The sequence below is a fragment of the Anthonomus grandis genome, chromosome 7 (assembly GCF_022605725.1).
Source record: "Anthonomus grandis grandis chromosome 7, icAntGran1.3, whole genome shotgun sequence".
In the NCBI taxonomy this organism is placed as follows: domain Eukaryota; kingdom Metazoa; phylum Arthropoda; class Insecta; order Coleoptera; family Curculionidae; genus Anthonomus; species Anthonomus grandis.
The window spans coordinates 18755412-18775689 of NC_065552.1; the positions used below are offsets into that span (position 1 = coordinate 18755412).

The following is a 20278-nucleotide window of genomic DNA, read 5'->3' on the forward strand; positions in this document are numbered from 1 at the left end:
GTAAAAGCCATTAGCAAGATTGAGGGTTGTGAATTAATGAGTTTTACCTAACTTGTCTAGAATTTTATTTATGTTGAAAAGTGCTAATTTATTTGTAATTGTATTTTCGTTTAATTTACGGTAATCTTTTTTATATCTATTTGTTTTCCAGATTAATTTTTTTCTGAAGTTTTTTTTGTAACTATCCAGAGGTTAGAATCACGAATTTAGTAAAAGGTTGGATATTTGATTTTTAACTTCTCGATAAACTTCAGGATATCTAAGTTTTTGTAAATAAAGGGGTTTCATCAGTTAATTTAATTTCATGCATTGGAAAAATATAAATGGATATCTTCTGACTGGAAAAAAAATTGTTTATTATATTGTTGGCTATGTCGTGGGTTATACTGATTATTACAATTTGTTGGTTGACAATATTATTTTGTTATAACATATAAAGATTATAATTAGTATTGTTTTGTTGTGGTATATGGGGAATTAATGGAATGTTATTAAAATTATTAATATGTCTGTGTTGTTTTTGATTTTGAGAGTGTTGGTTGTGTGTGTGTGCTTTTGAATTGTCGAAACAGTGGGCTGCCAAGGCAGTTATGCATATAGGTCTCCTAATGGACCCGTCATGCCCCACCGGGGGTTACCAGAGCCCAACGGCCTTAGAGAAACCGATAAGGCTCTGAAGGACTTAAAGTCACTCGGTACAATGAAAGTGTTACCCAAGTATTTGAAACTGGCGCGCGTGGGTGCTGGGCACTCCCCGACTACATGGTCAACGGTTTCATCCTCCTCACAGCACCATCGGCATTCCGGGTTGTCCGCAATACCGATAGTATGGAGATGGCTTCTTAAGTGCCAGTAACCGGTTAAAAGACCTGTCACTAGCCGCATTTCGCGTCTTTTTAGGCGTAGTAGATTTTTGGTGAGACAGGCAGAAGGCCCACCTATGTGCGCTTTGGCCTGTCTCATACCAGGGGACTCAGTCCATCTTCGGTGGGTCCACTTGTCCAGCAGACCCTTCATCGACGCGACCGCAACGCATTTGGCGATACCAACTATGGGTTCCGGCCCCATCGGCACATTCGCGGATCCCAGTCTGGCAAGAGAGTCCGCTTCCTCATTACCTGCATGGCCTACGTGGCCAGGTATCCAGACGAGCTGGACCCTGCAGCCAACCTGCACCAGTTTTTTCAGGACTTTTATGCACTCTAGTACAAGCTTGGACCTTACCTTTGCGGCCGTGATAGGCTTAATGGAAGCTCTGCTGTCCGAGCATATTGATACGACTGTATTGCGGTGTCCGCAGCTTAGGATTTTCTTTCCGCATTTTAATACAGCGAATACTTCGGCCTGGAAGACAGTGGCATGCTCCGCCAGCGAGTATGGTATATAGTATATGGTATGTGGGATCCCACCACAAAGCCCTGATCCAGCTCTGTTATTCATTCTGGAGCCATCTGTGTACCAGATGGTCCCCTTATTTAGCAATGCAGGTCTGTTGGAATGCTGCCACTCCTCTCTACCTGCAATGTGCGTCACGAATCCCTCGCAGTCCACAGTCACTGGAGCCATGCAGTCACTGCCCATCAGAAGGAGAGGATATTCCTGTATGGCCCGTGAGCGTATTACCATTCTTTACTATTATACAAAGCAACTGTGCTCCGAAACGCAGTGAAAAATGGCTTAGCAAATAGCGTATGCTTGAATGCCATTGTTTACTGCGATTTAGCACATCGCCCAAATCGTAATAATCTGAATCGCAGTAGACAATTGTTTTCATTTTTCGGCCATTGTTTACTGCAGGTAGCGCCAACGAGATTGATTTGTCATTTTTATTGTGGCATGTTAGTTTAACGCCTCGCCAAGTTTTAATATCTTACGATTACTTTCGTTTACAATAGTTTAACTAATTCTATTTTTCGCAATGGATTATAAACATATTTTAACTGATATTTGTGGTTCATCTAATTCAATGCTACACCAGTTTGAATGTAGTTCAACTGGAAATGAGTTTGCTGCTTGTATAAGGGTTAAAACACCATCTGGTCCGCATGAAGAGAATAGTGCTTGGTGTGATAGGTGGATTGCGGAGTTCAGCATCAAAACTTGCACTAATTGGATTGTGCGTTACACTTACCCCTCTGCGAAAAGATATATTTATCGAAAAACATTTAAATGTCAACATAACAGCTTTGACAAGGTTAAAGATAGGAAGCGAAAAGACTTCAGAACGCGGGATAAAGAATGCAATGCCACCATTGATATTCTCTATAAGAAAATCAACAGGAACACGATCAAAAACGACGAACTATTGAAAAGCGGATTTAATGTTTGTATCAATGTAAGTATTGTTATGATTTTTACAAAGTTACCCCCATCAGCAAAAAAAAAATAAACAGGAACTTCTACCTTGTAGGTAATAATTTGTTTTAAAGCTGAATGCAAAATATTTTTCTACCCCCTAACCTCTAAATGTTACTATTGTAAATAGGCAAGTTTTGTTTATTAAACGTTTTTATTTTACTTCACCTGTCTGTCTGTCATCAAATTTTGAGATCGATTTTTCACACACTTGTAATTGTCCGATTGATTTGACATTTTGGCGGCTTATGTATATTGCTTAACAATACGTGAATCAATAAGTACATCTCCAAAAAATTTGTTTTTTAAAATAATTTATCTCATGTGAATACTAAAATAGTCGCTATAACAATAACTAGCGCTTAAAACTACTTTCATTAAGCATCCCTAGTAGCTTCGCGGTTTAAGCGCTGACTAGTAATATGAAGGTCTCGAGATCGAATCCTGCTGTCTGCATGAATTTTTTTATGTAGTCGATTTTTCTACCTGAAAAGGCGTGAGTTAAGAGCTTCTTAACTCACTGGCTTTGATATACAACTATAAGCTTTACAGCGAGAGAAGTTTTATGTGAATAATAATTGCACCGATTTATTTTTACTGCTATTTGTAAAAATAAATTTTATATTCCGAATATTCTTTGTAGATTAAGTTTGAGCACTCCCATCGTGTAAATGTTGCCGAAGCCTATAGCTTCTGAGAATCTGAGGATTGCTCCAAAAATTCGTGAAACTTTTTTCAAATATTTTGATGAAGGTATGTCCAGTGCTAGTGCGCGAAATTATCATGAGCTCTTACTAGAAAATTCACAAGAAGTGGAAGATTCCAAACTGGCAATGGCGTTAGTATTAGCTAATGCTCAGTCAAATCCAACAGAACGACAAATCAGGCATCTATATGATATATGGAGGTATGTATACAGGGTATCCCAAAATTAGTGTAAAGGATTTTAACAGTGCATTCTACGCTCAAAATTAGACAAAAAACTTCAAAGTGGGGTGTCAAAGTCTTAATTTAATTTTAATTTAAGACGAAAGGTTTTTGAAGGCACAAAATTAGGAATCTATGGGTTATTTGTAACGAGAAAGTCAAATGTTTAACTAGTTTTAATGTTACTACTAGAGGGCGCGAGCTATGGCATTGTTCACTTTTAGATAACATAACTTTTTTTGTTATAATATTATCAAACTTAAGGGAATTCATATTTTTTTTATAGATCCACCAATTTTGGAGGACGTGACGAGCTAAGTGTGTTAAACGTTTTACAAAAGAAGTCTATCCAATATATGGAAAGTGGAATGGCTAAAATAGCAATTAGAGAAAATCCACTTATTGTTGTCATTTTAACTCCAATACGAAAGGATAAATGGTGTTTGTGTTTTAGAAAAAATGTGATGACGAGGGGGAACAACACAAACAACTTCGTAGAATCTTCAATACGCATATTCAAAGACATCGTTTTACAACGATGCAAAGCATTTAATATGTGTGCCTTAGTCGATTTTATAGTCAATGTTTTTGAGTCATACCATAAAAGACACATCTTATTATTTGCCAATAATCGATCAACGAAAAATAATTTTCTGTACATGAAATTTTGTGGCAAAATTCAAAATATGAATGTGGAAAAAATTAATGAATACATGTATTCAGTAAGTAGTAATGCAGAACAATCTTTAATATACACAGTGGATATCGATTTAGCAATGTCCGACTGTCCTTATGGCTCTAGCGGTAAGTTTTGTAAACACCTTTGTGCTGTTCAAGAAAAATGTGGTATAGTTTTTAAAAATGCTCAGTTATTAACTACAAATGATAAAAAAACACTTGTTAAGCTAAGTCTCGGGTATGACGTTTCTGAAGATTTCTTTGAAAATATGGATGCTAGCTCTAAGGAATGTGATCAAAAATAATAACAGCAATAAAGAAGAAAGGCATCATGAGATATCTTCAATAACCATTACGCAAACGGAAGATGGCGAAGTTATTAAAAAGAAACATTTGTCCGCTATTGAAGAGCTAAATTTAAATTTCATAAGGCTTACAAAAATAGCTTCAGAAAATAGATCTGTTGATTTAACAAATTCAATTATAAAATTGAATGGGACTAAATAAAATAAAAACACCTTCACAACTGGCACCTTTTTTTTGTAACGTTAGAAAAACGCGATTTTCCGCAAATATAGGAGTGCAACCTGGATCAATTAGCAGGCATAAAAAAAAACCAGGCCTTACTTCTGGAGCCAAGAGAGTTCAGTCGGGAAGACCCTCAACTCAGGAAGGGGCAATTACTAAAAAACGTAAACGAAATTTGGGAAAAAGTATCACAGAAAATATCCCAAATGCTAAATCACACGGTAGACATTAACCTTTAAATTTTAAATGACATTTATAGATTTTTAAACGTAACAAGATAATATACAGTCTATCCTCGGCGGATAGGGTTAAAAGAGCATAAATGAACCAAAAATTTCATTTCTCGGCAAGAAGTCATTCCTGATAAAAAAAATTTTGCTTGTAAAATAAATACGATTCACAAAGAACAAATTTTGATTTTTTTGTACAGGGTTTACAAAAACAACAAAAACATGATTTTCAGAAATATTAATTTTTAATTTTACAAATAAAATAATATTACTGAAGCTTGAAATAGCAACAAATAATAATAAAATCTAATAATTTACTCTTCAAACGCTCCCTCTCCATATTTAAAATTTCTTGTTTTCCCAACATGTTGACTGCCTTTAAAATTTTAAAATAATATTATTTTAGTGAAAGTGTTATTCTAAATACATTTTTCTGTGACATTTTGCCTTAAAACAAAAAATAATGGTACTTTATTTGGGAAAAAAATCACGTTTTTGAAGTTTTTGCGAGCCCTGTACAAATAAACCAAATTTTCTTTTTGTGAATCATATTTATTTTGCAAGCAAACATTTTTATAAAATATGACTTTTTGCCGAAAAATGAAATTTTTGGTCCATTTGTCCTCTTGTAAATCTTATCTGTGACAGTCTGTATACTATAAGCGTGTTGTTTTAAAAAGTTGATTTTCTCACGATCCATAACTGTGACATATAGTCTTAAACCAAAGGACCCCACGAGAAAACAGCTCTAAACTTGCTCTAGACTTTTAGTGTTTATTTAATATTTTTTTTATACTAACGATGTATCAAATATACGCATTTTTAAAAAAAAATATTTTGTGTTGATTTAATATTTTGTTTATAATTAACGATATTTTAAATATGTACGTATTTCTTTGAAAAATTAATTTTCTTATTTTGGTAGTCTCATTATTATTTACAAAAAATAGATATTATAAAATGTTAACTGTTGTATGTGCTATTTTATTTTGGATTATCATGCATCATTTTTCTTTAATGACGACTGCAGAAAGCAAACTGAAATATCCGTTCGTTAAAGAGTGATACAGTAAAAGTATTCTAACTTATAAAATTTAATTTAGTGGCTGGGGTGCAGTAAAAATTGGTATTTAAATACCGCGACTATATTACTTCCAAAATTTACTGCGATTCAGAGTATTACGATTTGGGCGATGTGCTGAATCGCAGTAAATAATGGCGTTCAAGCATGCGCGTATTTGCTAAGCCATTCTTCACTGCGTTTCGGAGCACAGTTGCTCTGTATAATAGTAAAGAATGGTAATACGCGGCACGTGACAAAATTTTTGCGTGACCGATCTCGCCAGCACGTAGTTCGCCGAGGACGTATAGCCTGTACGCAGTCCTCATTACCTCGAATTGAACAACGAGGTCGAGAGGCGGAAGACTCAGCAGAGCCTCGAGCGCTCTAGTTGGCGCCGTCCGCATGGAACCCGTTATGCTGAGACATGCAAGATGTTGAACTCTGTCCAGTTGAGCACGAATTTTCGCTTTCTCCGTACATAGCCACCAAACGATAGCCCCGTATGTGAGAAGAGGTCTCACAATGCGCGAGTAGATCCAGTGGAGGATCTTAGGGGACAGACCCCAGGTATTGCCGAAAGCCCGCCTGCAGGCCCATAGCGCGCAGGTGGCCTTCTTCATTCTGGTGTCTGTATGATCGTACCAGGAGAGTTTGGGATCTAACTTGATTCCCAGAAATCGAATTGTCCTGGAGTAATGCAGCTGCACGCCACCTAGAGATATACCAGGGGGCGTGCCCAACTTACGTCTCCTCGTGAATAGTCGGAGCTCTGATTTTTTGGGGTTAATCGTGAGAACCCCCCAAGAGGCACCATATGTCCACCATACGCAGGGCTCTCATCATAGGGCCCCGCATTGAGACGGCGTCTTTCCCCGGGCAAAGTGTTACCAGTTCATCAGCGTAGGCCTGTGTGTATAGACCAGCATTGTTTAAAAGATTTATTAGGCTGTCGACCGCAAGGCACCACAAGGTAGGGAACAATACTCCTCCCTGCGGGCAGCCCCTAGCCGCCAACGTTTCCACAATCTCGTTGTTGAGATGGGTAGAAACATGACATTTCGAGAGCATGGCCTCTATCCAGCTAACCAAACAGGGTTCTGAGCCGCGGCTCTCGATTGCTTGGCAGATTAATGCGAAAGGGGTGTTGTCGAACGCCCCTTCAATGTCTAGAAATGCACCCAGGCAGGCCTTGCCACTAGCCAGAGCACGCTCCACCTTTCTTACAAGATGGTGTAGGGCCAGGTCCGTGGATTTGCCCGCCTGATAGGCTTATTGGTTAACATGCAGTGGTTTTTTGACCAGAATGCTTTCCTTAAGGTACCGATCAATCAGCGTCTCATCGCCTTCAGCATAAAGCTGTTAAGGCTGATAGGTCGGTACGATTTAGGATCTGTAAAATCGCTTTTTCCGGGTTTCGGAATGAAGACGACTTTCACTTGACGCCATAACTTTGGGACGTAACTCTGAGCAAGGGACGTCCTGAATAGTCTGACTATGTGTGGGGTTAGTACTTTTAACCCGTTTTACAAAAACCATGGATATAATCCATCCATGCCCGGAGATTGGAAGGGGGGGGAATGTCTTGATTGCCCATTTCACCCTCTTGTAGGTAATTATTCTTCTTACAGTCTCGAACTCTAAGCGAATCGGAGCCCGAGAACAGCCAGGAGGATCGCGATGAGTTGGAGTCTGAGAAGTAAGTGCGCAGCATGACCTTCAGTGACTTCCGCTCATTGGTATTAAAGCCGCCATCTGGAAGTGACAGCGACCCCACTTTAGTTCCAGGTTCCTTGAACAGTACTTTGCATAGTCGTGCTGCGGAGGATGTGTTTTCAACGTCATCGCAGAACCGCCTCCAGCACTGTCTTTTGGAGTCCCTGAGTGTCTTTTTGTATTACCTTTGAGCTGCGTGAAACGCATCCCAGTCAGAGGCAAGATTAGTGCGCTCAGCCCTGCGAAGGAGCCGACGCGTAGTGTCACGGTGCTTTTCCGTGTTACTGTTCCACCAGGCATTCTTGGCATTGGCGGGTCTCGGTCTGAGGGGACAGCTACCCTCGAATGCCGCGACTATCGCACGAGTCTGGTTGACAGTCCCGATCTCTGTGTCGGCCGGAAGTGTGTACCTTGCCGGCATGTCTGCAAGACCACCGTTCCCCTCGAAAGTGGTCCCAGTCAGTGCACCTTGGATTTCTGTAGACTGGGATATCGCACCGAGCCTGCTTCTTTAATTCAAAAAGAATGTGCCTGTGATCTCAAGGGACACTCTCCATGAGCTGAAAAGGTTCACAGTACTAGGTTAACAGATAGTAAGGTCAATAATTGATTGACCCCTATTGCAGTAGAAAGTTGGGACACTGCCTCGGTTGAGTAGTTCTAGGCCATTTGAGCAAAGGAAGTCAACCAGGGAGCGGCTCCTTGGATTCTCATCTCCGCATCCCCAAAGGCCGTGATGTGAATTCGAATCGCAGCCCATGAGAAGCGGGAGACCCAAGTCTTCACAGTATTTGACCACTCATTGGCCGGGGAGGGGGGGGGGGTGATTCAATTTCGATGGGAAAGTAGGCAGAGCAGACTACCAGATCCTTTCCCGTGTCCATTGATAGGTTGACGGCTACTAGGTCCCTTGTACAGAGACCTGAGAGGAGAAAGCACCGCACATTCCTAGTAAGGATGATTCCTAGTAAGGATGATTGTGCGGAGATTCTCACAAGGTACATGTTTATGTAGTGTGCCGCCAGTTAAACCTAGGCCTTTAACAGAGCCCTGGTACGTCCAGGGCTCCTGTAATAAGGCGACATCAATATGGAGCTCAGTGAGCCTTTTGCACAGAACAGCGGTGGACGCTCTTCCATGCTGTAGATTCGCCTGCAGAAATGTTAAAGGGATGCTGTATGGTGTGGGACTGGCTGACTGCCAGCACGCTTAGTGCTTGGAGCTGGAAGAGCCATCGTCTACGGATTGCCCTGGCCCCTCGGAAGCTGCGGTGTCAGCAGTAGTGTGGCCTTTTCTAAGTCGACGGCCGAGGGCTCAGGGGCCACTGTGGAAGTAGTTACCCTGGTGTCATCAGCCGATTTCTTGCTCTCGATAAGGGTAATGCTATAAAATAGCGAGCCCTTCTTAGGCTCTTCCTTGCGCTCCCACACTCTCCACTGGGAGCACGGAAGGCCGGGATTTTGAAGCTCCAGAAGTCTCAGAGTGTCCTTGTCAGACTTATGTCTCATACCCGGGATCCTTACGATGGCCCGGCGTAAGCGAAGCGTTGAGGGATTCACTGTTGTCAGCGTGACCCCCTCTCAAGGAGAAAGACTTCGAAGTCATGTCGACCTCGAAGCTTCTTTAGATCGGCACTATCTGGCTCTGATCTTGACCTTATCGTTGTGGAACCTCTTTTGAGTAAATTCTTGAAAGTAACCGTTTTTGCGTTTTCTGCGCCGATAAACTCACAATCCTACCCACTGCGCCAGTTACGTGTAGGCCGAGGAAAACAATACACTTTAAGTACCGCTCTATGCGTAATGACAATTCCCCAATCTCTATATTCCAGGCAAATCTGGCACTGGTAACAAGATGGTACAGTGTTTGGTCTAGTGAATTGAAAAAATGAATGAATCTACGTGAGCATATTTGATCATTCTCTTTAATGCGGAGTGCATACTTGAATATATAGAGTGATGGAAGTATGGGAATTTTAAGTTGAATAAATGCATGCTTGCAGTCATCCTTCTACTACGTACCACAATTCTAATATCTTTTGGCTATAGATTAAATATTCTGGCCGCAGAAGCCGAACCAGCCCATGCCAAAGTGCTTTTGTCATGACAGAATAAAAGTTGCTATTGTAAGCATTTGACATTGTGGTTTGAGACACACAATTATAGAGACTGCTTAGCAAGAGCACGCTGCTTCTATCCGATCTGTATAAATATTTTATATTAGTTTCCGACCCAGATATTAAAAGCTTACCTAAGAAGGGCTTAAAGCTCACCTAAGAAGGGTTAATAAAATCACTAGAACTTTTATCATTGAAACATTTATCACTAACAATAAAAGAGATTAATAAAAAAGGAGAGACTTGTAGCTTACCTCGTGAAAAAAAATACTTACTGAGAGCTAGGAAGGTTTTCCAATCTCTGAAAGGGACTTAAATGTATTTCTGGAATATCGTTTATTACATTCGTAGGGATATTTAAAAAAAAAAAAATTGAATCTTTAGGGTTATATTGAGTAGGACTTCAGATTTGAAATTTCTGTATACATATATGACAGTATTTCGGTCAGTGATATTCCATTCCAAGATTGCCATTGACATGTTTTTAAGCGTTTTTAATTGTGTTATTTTAATTTTCTTTTAGCACATTTACATCCGTCTCCATTACCCAAGATATTATGGCTTTTGCGCACAATTGCATAGAATTCTTAATATTTTTTAGAGATTATCATTAACCCAACTTTTTTAAGCGTTTTTGAATAACATGACTTTTCAGGATTGATACTTGCCTAATAAGGCTAGATAGATGTAAATTTGCAGTCTGATTTAAAAAAAAAGTTAATAAGAATATTAATTATCAAGGAAAGCTTCTTCCCGCATTACTCCCTCACTATATATAGTTTGTAACCTAATAAAAGAAATAATTAGCGTGCGGTAAATGTTTAATGCAACAGATCATTAATAATAATTTAATATTTATACCTAAATATCGTAACGTAGTAACTCATTTCAATCTACCGACAAAATATAAAATGTCCCAATATTTACTTCTGATAAGATTACCAGATTAGTCAACTTGATAAACTTTTAGTGATACGAAGCAGCATATCCGACTTATATATGTAGTTTTAACTTTTTAAGTTCATAGGAATTTTACTTATAAATATACAAATTTCTTAGTTTACTGCCTTGAATTAATATAAAAGAAGGTTTTGAAAAGACATAAAATGAGGTAAGTCAATAATATACATTATCGACATAAAAGTTAGGAATTTGTTTATGGTCTAAAAATATGCCGGTTTGTTATGCTGGTGTGGAGCGCTATTCAAATATTTTTTTATGCTTCAGAAGCTACTTTAAAATAAGTAAGTTTTTTTGAATTTTTATCGCACAAGGCAATTATTTTAAACTTCACTGCCGTTATTATGTGTCCAGTGAATCATATTAATTTTTCTCGGAACTCGTTCCGAGATGGCGGATCAAAACTGTATGTTCTTACTTTTAATTTTCTGTTATTGAATATTATTATTTATAAAAAAAAATACTTTATTTCTGTATGTATAGATTAGAAAGTGTTAATTTCATATCTGCATCTCCTTGATTACCAAGCAAGCCCTCTCCCACCCCAAAAAATGTAAAGTTGCTGGTCACCTAATATTATTAGTTAATTTATATAAATATTGTTTGAATTTGAGGTTTTGACCAATAATCATCAGGGTATTTGTTTCTTTTAATGGTAGTTGTTTTTTTTTTTATTTTTCCCCTAAGGGTCCCGTCAGTAAAAATTTCAGGCCATTCTGCCGAAATGCACGCCTTGCTTTTGCGGCTCACTTGTCCCCACTAAATGGAAATATCTGTAAAAATATGTTAAAATAAAATAATTTTTGTGGTAGGACTGGTAGGCAAATTTTAACGTTCAAAATGTCGTTATATATTTTTAGACAAAATTTTCACGATTTAATAGTGCGACTTACAAAATAATAGCATTATTTTTTATGTTAATAATAATGAACATTTTTTTCTTTTTGAAATAGGTAATACATAAATTGAATCAGTTCACCACCTCAAAATGATATATTATACTGGGTGACAATAAAAGTACTGTCCTCCGAGTAATTCCATATGGTTTGTGATAGAAAAATTAAACTTGTGAGAATTAAAGAGTGGGATTTGTTCGAAAGCGTTATTTTCCTTATTTTAAATATAATACATTTGTTTTATTTTATTAATAGCTATATTTTTAAGACATGAATTTACTTTAGAATCCGATACCCACTACCTACAATTATATACTGAAGTTTTTGACATTTAGTTTATTACCCTTATCTAAATTAACAAAATCAGCCAACTTATACCTTAGTTTTTAAAATAAAAAGAAATTTTTAGAAAGAATAAAATTATGTAAGAACTGAATATTTAATAAATGTTTTGTTATTCCAAAAGCAGATTAGCGAAAGTTATATTTTATTTAAACAAATTTAGAATGCTTTAGTTTTAATTCAAATGTAATAAATACTTATTGATATGAAAAATATGAAAAAAGCAAAATGGATATGGTATAAAATGTCTAATAGATTGTCCAGTTGCACCTGCATATTTTCTTGTCACCCAACCCATTCCTTGATAACACGTGAGGTATGAATTGGTAAATTGTTGTAAATTATTTTAAACCCATCAGGATAGATGACGTTAACGGATGGAAGCAACGTATTTTCGAGAATGCTCTTATACTAATCTCCTTTCAAATTACCCTATATTTGCCAAATAACTTCAGGACCATTCAAAGACACCTATCCCCAAGCATAGACTGAGAATCGTCCATTTCTAGGTCTCATACGAACCTATTTAGGATAGTAATAGGTGTTATCTGGACGGTAAACTTTTATTTAGCCCGAAATTTTCGATTGCCATCGTTTCAGAAGTCTCAGGTATAAAAAAAGGTCAGAAATATAATAATAAATATTCCATTAAAAGCTCGCATGCCAAATATACAGGGTGGCGCATCGAAAACTTGCCGCAAAGCATCACAGGGAGGGAACAAACTTTTCTTCAAAATCAAAACGTCAAGTTTGTTTGGGGGAGGAACAATTTTTGATGGCGAAAGCATAAAAAAATCCTTAATTCATTAAATGGGAGTGACATCCCCAAACAGAGCGTTAAGAGCTTTTAATTTTATATGCATCGTTGCTTAGTTTTTGAAACCGAAGTTTTAAAGAAAATGATGTCTAAAAACTTACACTTTTAACATTTTGGAGCGCGTAACGTCAACAGGGTTCAAGTTAAAGCAAAACGGCATTTATATTTCTTGAAATAATTATTAAGCTATCTATAAATCTTAGCTCAAGGACTACACACTAAGTTAACCATCAGTTAAGATGTGCGACTTCAGATAGGTCTTGATATTCTAAGGTAGAAATGTAAAAGTTATTTTGCTTTAACTTGACCAATTTTAACGTTACAGGACCTCATGTTATAAATGTAAATTTTTATACCTCGTTTTCACCAAACTTATGAAGTCAAAAATAAGCTGGTATGTATAGAAGATTAAAAGCGCTTTCCCATAAAGTGTCACTTGATCCCCATTGCTATTTGATAAAATGTGGAGGACACATCCACTCAGATGGTTAAAGGAACTATGCTTTTAGCGTCAAAATCGGTCCCTCTCACAAACGTAACGCGTTTTTCAATTTCCAAAAAATTCATTCCCATGCCCCATGCCATTGTCACGATTTTCGCAAAGCAAAAAATGTATCAAATAATATAGTTATAATTTTTTAATAGGATTGAAAGAAAATATTTTTCCTCCAAACTCATTAAAAGAACTTGAATCAAATAAGAGGTTTTAAAATAAAAACAGAAAAATCTAATCGCAAATATCGTCTTATGTCGATTTTTTCATTGTTAAAAAAATTGATTAGAATAGTTAGAATTAGGTAGTATGATTTTTTTGGATAGGATTAAAGAAGACTAATTTTTCTATGAACCCATTTAAAAAAACTTTAATTCCAAGGCATTAAATTATTTCAGATTTTAACACTATATTTTTTAATTCTTCTTAATTAAACTTACTATTACCGCGCCCTATAAGAATATATTTCTTAAAATAATATAATATCCATAACAAGAAAACAATGTCTGGTGGGGTGGGATTATACTTTTTAAAAATAGTGTTTCAATAGTCCATCGAGTCGCGTCCATAGAGTAATTAAAAGTATGAGAGGGTTCAATCAGAGAAAAACAAACCACTGTGGTTTGTTTTTCTCTGGTTCAATCCCATAGTGACAAGTGGGCACCATCTTTACCCTAAACTCGACTGCAGCGTACGGTTGCGGTCTAACCGAACTAAAATAATTGACATTTGTCACAGTCGGTAAAATAGTCTACTGTAATACCGATCCGTCATAGAAATGAAAGGCAGGCTATTCAAAATTTTAGAATGGCGCGAAATTTAAAATTATTGACCCATTAAATCAATTTTTAACAGCGTAAAGGCTGTGAATCTCGATCACAAACTCTAAAAAATTATGAAATAGTGCAAGTGTCTTAATTTAATTTTTGAAGAGGCTAAGAGTGATAATGTTTGTAATTTAAGTTTATTTTATACATTTTTTAATTGAATTCGTTAGTGTTTTGACATTAAATTCATCAAATATGCTTTTAAGCTGTTAAGTTAATGCATTTAGGCCCTTCAAAAAAATAAATTGTTAATTGCACTTTTTCATTGATTTTTAGAGAATGTGAAAGAGATTTTACAGCCCAATACGCTATCAAAAAAAGATTTAATGGGTCAATTATGTAAGACAATATTTTAGAGATTAAGTATAATATATTTAGTCCTATTTTGAGAATTAAATGCTCGATACTAACAATGTTAATTTCACTGTTATCAACAAATTAACAAGGGTAGGGGTAGAATTTAAGTCAATTGTAAAGTAAGTTTATAATTTATTGTCTTAAAAGGGATCCTGATACAATTTGTTTTTATGCTGCTTTAGCACGACACTGTCCATGGTATGTATTTTGCTTTTTACATTTTACATTTTGAGGATATGATACAAAAATTACAATTTATCAAATTTATAAGTTAATTATTTATAGACGAAAGAACTATATTTCTCAAAAATATGCCCTAAAAATTTTACGTTTACTACCTACTTTTTTGTACAGAGGGTCCCCAAAAATGTTAGGGGTGTGGTAATATATAAAAACTAACCCTGTAATTAAAATAATCTTTATGGAGAGTATGATATTAAAAATTAGTTGACACTGATGTATACCCTAAATTCTAGATGTCATCGGTCCTTTTTCTTAAATATTCAAAGAGAATCCCTGGATCTTACTCCCATCTTATCGAGGTGAGGTACCTCCTTGAGTAGTGACCTGGTAGAATGGAAGTTGTTTCACTTATTGTGCTTTTGGTACTTCCTAGCAGCAAAGCACTGATGATACCTTTCAACAGACCTAGTAAAAAGTGGTCTAGCATAATTATGTTCATTCTGAAAATTATATTGAGATTGCTGGATTATGATAGCAGGTAATAAAGTCAATGTATCTTCCCAAGGTACTTGTGCCTCAACCAGTACTGGGGCATATTGAATAATACTTGGGCCAGCAATTGGGAAAGTTCACTTTCTTAAATGAGTATGTATAGTACTAGTAAATGAAATATCATCAAAATGGTCTTGACATAAATAACACCTTGTTGAGGTTGGGCTTAAACCAAGTATTTTAAAGCATTCGGACCTCCTAATAATGTCACTTTCAGGAAATTTAAAGAAAATTTTATTTTTGTATGAATCTTCAATAGAACAATAGTATGTATTAGAACAAGTGGGTGCCTTGCATTTAAAAATTAATTTTCCTGGTGATGACATTATTAGGGCAGTTTTAAAATGGTAAACAACAATTTTAGGTGACCTACAACATGGTGAAAACTATTTGATAAAAAAATTGCACCTACCCCATCCTAGGGATCTGAAACCACACAATAAAACAACAAAAAAGCTTCTACCTATATGATGAAATTACACTTTAATGACTTTAAGCTACATTTTTAACTATTTTTTGTTGAGAAAAAAACAAAAGAACACACCCAATGGACGCTCAAATAAAAAGGAATAAGCAATGGCGACGATCGATGATGCGAAGGTGGGTGATGGCAAGGAACGAAAGAAAATCGATAATCTAATGTAATAATAATAATGACAATTATGACAGAAGTTGGCCCTCGATGCCGTCTAACCGAACTAAATTTCTTAGGTTAAGTTTTAAAACTTGATGATCAAATTAGGCTACCTTTCAAACACTCTTTTAATATTTATTTCTCTATGGTCGCGTCGTTGTTGTGCCGAATTGAAGCTGCTGAGGGACGCGAGAGGCGAAAGGAAGAGCACGCGTTGCCGTATTGTACCCGAGGTTCTTGTTTCTCAATTCTCACATTCTCGTGAAACTTTTTACTGTCGGGGGCTGTACATACATCAAAACGATCTAGGGTGTAAGGAAAAAAGCTGTTTCATTTTTAGACAAAAAAATATGTTTTTTAGATAAATTGTGTTTACTATTTGCTGAACATTCCTTTGAAGATATACCTTATCACATTCTTCATATTAAGTTATTATTCTTGAAATAAAAAAAATAATAAAACAATGGTTTTAATCGCCGCACTAGTTAATTAAAGTTTATTTCACAAATATGATAAATAATAAGCAGCTTCATAATCTTTTCTATTATCATTGGAAATATTTTTTAATGGCATTTTATTAGTATAACAAATGGTAATTTTTTATGGATAATTTTTTGTTTTGGATTTCGATATTTACTTAGCATTTAAAACTCTTTCTATATATACTTTTGCTCCTCTATACTTTCTGTTTTTTTTTTCTTGTTAATTTTTTTAATTTATTTTTTTCCTATTTTTTATTTGTCTGTTTTCTTCTATATCCCTCACTATATCTTTGTATTGAAAAACACAATACAATTATATAAAATTGTACACACATTAGATTATCTGTTATTAAAATAGATTTTAGATTAAATGGTAGGTCAATTTAATTTTTTAATGAAATCAAAGAGCATATAAACATTATTTTTATGATTTATTACGTATAATTCAGTATATATTGCTGTAGGTCGCCAATTTCTCCACAGATACAATTTTTTGTCAAAGAAAGGCCTATTCCTTGTTTATGTCGTAGTCGCGTGTAAATTAGTCGCTTGTAGTCATCTAGACTAAAGACACGGAAATGTTATTGAAAAGAGGTATGTCATACTTTTTATTAATTTTTATATTGACATATTATTAATAAAGTCCAGAATGGTCTTACTATCTAAAAAAATCACAAATTATCCCTTTTCGATATAATCTAAGCAGTGTTTAAATGCCTCCCAAATTTTTATCAGTTCAGTTGTGTACATTCAGGATTCATCCATCTAATCTTGTTTATGGAAGTTATTATTTATGTGTCTGTTATTACGTATATAATTTATTTATTTATCCTTAATTTGCATTAGATAGGAATACTTACCATTAGTAATAGAATTTTCTTCTTTGACCAGTATTTATTAGTATAGACCAAAATTGTTAATTCATTAGCTTTATTGACAACGATACTTTCTTTGCTAATCGTTTTAAGTAAAAATTTGCCAGCATGTCAGTCTTTTGGGACAGTCGGCGGCTTCTATATCATTTGTTCTTAATGGGCCCTATTTTCTTGAAGTGACATTTCGCGGCTTATCCGTGCAATATACATTCATAATCCATTATTGACTTGATGAATGGTTTGTAAAAAAACAAACATATGTTAGGGTCTGCTTCTAATTTATCATGAGAAAAAGCTATAATAATATTTAACTCGTTCTCCATTTTCTTTTTAATAAATTTGGCTTCATAAGTTCCGGGTAGTCCGAGTAGTTATCATTCACTAACAAAAAATACGAAATAAAACTCACGATGAAATCCCGATACATTCGAAATCATATACAGGGTGTCCCAGCGAAAACGAAACAGAGCTATTTTCGGTATGAAAAAAAAATTTTTTTTCAAAAATCTCGAACACGTCGATTTTATTTTTGAGGGGGACAACTTTTCCTTACCAAGGCACCCTCATACCAGCAACCCCCTTCGAGGGGGTGGAATCACCCCTAAAATCCTAAATGGAAAGAGGGGTCGTATGATACCTTATTTTAAAGGTCTTTTAATTCTGAATATAACTGCCAAATTTGAAGTGGCTAAAATTATTTCTCTGGATAAAACAGCTTGTCAAAATTGCGGAAACAGCGAAAATAAAAAAGGTATTATGGACTCTTTTTTGGATAATATTTTTAAAAGAACAAGGAAATCCTATTTTCGAAGGGGTCACTTATTAATTAAGAGGCCACCTAATACCTGGAATCCTTTACGAGGGGTTGAAAGCACCCCTTAAATCTTAAACAGAAAGAGGGATCGTGTTATACCTTATGTTGAAAGCGTTTTCACTTTAAATTTAAATGGTGACTTCTGAGTGACTGATGGATTTCTTCTGGATATGAAAGCCAAATAAAATTCTGAAAAAAATGCTTTAAATAAACCTTTATGCCTGAAACCCTTTCTTACAATTTTTTTTATTGGATCATTAAAACATGATTAAAAATTTATTAGTATTGTTAATATTATTGTTATTACACCTTATCAGCATATCATAAATAAAAACAAAATACCAAATAAAATGCAAACACAAGTATCTGAAGAATTTATTTAGCTTGCTAAATATCATTGGTACCTTTTTCATAAAGCAGCATTTATTTAAATAGTTTTAAATTATTACTTAGTCTTTTACGTGTTGAAACACTGTTAGCAATGGTTTATTCTACTGCAGAGAGGGTTGAGATGATAGAGTTTTTCTTTCGGCATAACAATTGTGCCAATAGAACGGTACAAGAATTTAATGACCTTCATCCAGAAAAACGAGTTAACAGAAAATACGTTCTAGAAATAGTTGCTAAATTTAGGGAATCTGGCAGTGTCTTCAAAAAGCGTGAGGTTCAAAATGCTGTTGTTGTCAATGAAGCAATGCAAATAACTGTCCTAGGTCAACTTTATGCCGAGCCAGGAATAAGTGTCAGAAAATTGGCGACGAGTACAGGAGTAAGCAAAAGTAGTGTTCATAGGATACTTAATAGCATAATAAATTCCATGCTTACAAAATTCATCTGGTGCAAGAACTGAATGAATCGTCCTCATTGACAGACGAGTGCAATTTTGTGAATCGCTTAGTGATATGATAACTGTTAATCGGCGTCTTATTTACAACATTTGCTTTTCAGATGAATGTACTTTTTTTCTTAATGGCAACGTAAATCGTCATAACTGCCGCTACTGGTCAAATGCAAATCCGGGCCAGTTTCATGAAGTTCATACCCAGTTCCCTGAGAAGTTAAATGTTTGGGCAGGAATCTTGGGCGGCTCCATTGTTGGTCCGTTTTTTCTGCCCGGAAATTTGAATGGAGAAATGTACCGAGATCTCTTGGAAAATGCCGTATATCCAAGAATAGTAGAAATAATGGAAGGCGGAAATCATTCTGATGATGATCAAGTCGTTTTCCAACAAGACGGAGCGCCTCCACATTATGCTGCTGGTGTGAGGCAATATCTTGATGAGATATTTCCTGATCGTTGGATTGGAAGGAGAGGACCTTTTATGGAATGGCCAGCTAGGTCACCCGATTTAACCCCATTAGATTTTTTTTATGGGGGTATTTAAAAACAAAAGTTTACGCTACCCAACCAGACACCCTAGAAGACTTATGCCAGAGAATTATAAATGAGTGTCAGATGATAACACCTGAAGTTCTACAAAACGTCAGGCATCGTTTTGAGCAAAACCTGTATTCCTGCATGGAAGTAGGCGGGGCACAATTTGAACATTTATTAAATTGACGTAATTTAAATAAACTTGTTTTATTTAAAAGACACAAAAGGAAAAGGGTAGGTATTTCTTATCTCTCCACTTTTACTGGCAGTAAAGATATTTCTTGCTCTTTTTATATCCACAAGATATCCATCAGTCACTCAGAAGTCACCATTTAAATTCAGTGTAAAAAAGCCTTCAAAATAAGGAATGACACGACCCCTTTTTCTATTTAAGATTTAAGGGGTGCTTTCAACCCCTCGTAAAGGGTTCCAGGTATTAGGGTGGCCTCTTAATTAATAAGTGACCCCTTTGAAATTAGGACTTCCTTATTCTTTTAAAAATATTATCCAAAACAGAGTTCAAAATACCTTTTTCATTTTCGCTGTTTCTACAATTTTGACAAGCTGTCATATCCGGATAAAAAATTTTAGCCATTTCAAATTTGGCAGTTATATTCAGAATTAAAAGACCTTTAAAATAAGGTATCACACGACCCCTCTTTCTATTTAAGATTTTAGGGGTGATCCTACCACCCTCATTACTGGTATGAGGGTGGCTTAGTAAGGAAAAGTTGTCCCCCTCGAAAATAAAATCGACGTGATCGAGATTTTTGTAAAAAATTTTTTTTTTCATACCAAAAATACCTGTTTCGTTTTCGCTGGGACACCCTGTATAGTGACCGCCTAATGTTCCGCATAAATTCGATAAAAATTAGAGACATGATTTTTTGAGAAAACGCTCGGACCCGTTGATTTTTATTTTAAGTTGCGCATTATTTCACATAAATTTTTGTATACAGGGTGGAACAAAAAAAAAGATATGACGTCATCGTTCATTTTTTTAAGTGGAATGCTATATTTTTTATTGCATTTATGAAATATAGGCGAAATTCCAAGCAAGT

At 35.7% G+C, this 20278-nt stretch overlaps 2 protein-coding genes across 3 annotated transcripts in view; both read left to right on the forward strand.

The window, feature by feature from the left end:
• Positions 1 to 1855: 1855 nt before the first annotated feature.
• LOC126738583 (uncharacterized) lies at positions 1856 to 4581 on the forward strand. The gene is made up of 3 exons (XM_050443981.1): positions 1856 to 2335; positions 2999 to 3262; positions 3569 to 4581. Exons 2-3 carry the CDS (start codon positions 3027 to 3029, stop codon positions 4263 to 4265), a joined length of 933 nt encoding a protein of 310 aa, XP_050299938.1. The 5' UTR covers positions 1856 to 2335; positions 2999 to 3026; the 3' UTR covers positions 4266 to 4581.
• A 5973-nt stretch (positions 4582 to 10554) lies between these two features.
• Positions 10555 to 20278, forward strand: part of LOC126738411 (toll-like receptor 8) — a 42947-nt gene continuing 33223 nt past the window's right edge. The window contains exon 1 of one of the 2 annotated variants that reach the window (XM_050443737.1): positions 10555 to 10721. In XM_050443737.1, the coding sequence (XP_050299694.1) occupies positions 10717 to 10721 (5 nt within the window). In that variant the 5' untranslated portion in view covers positions 10555 to 10716. The remainder of the gene's footprint in view (positions 10722 to 20278) is intronic. The other variant, XM_050443738.1, reaches the window with a different exon arrangement.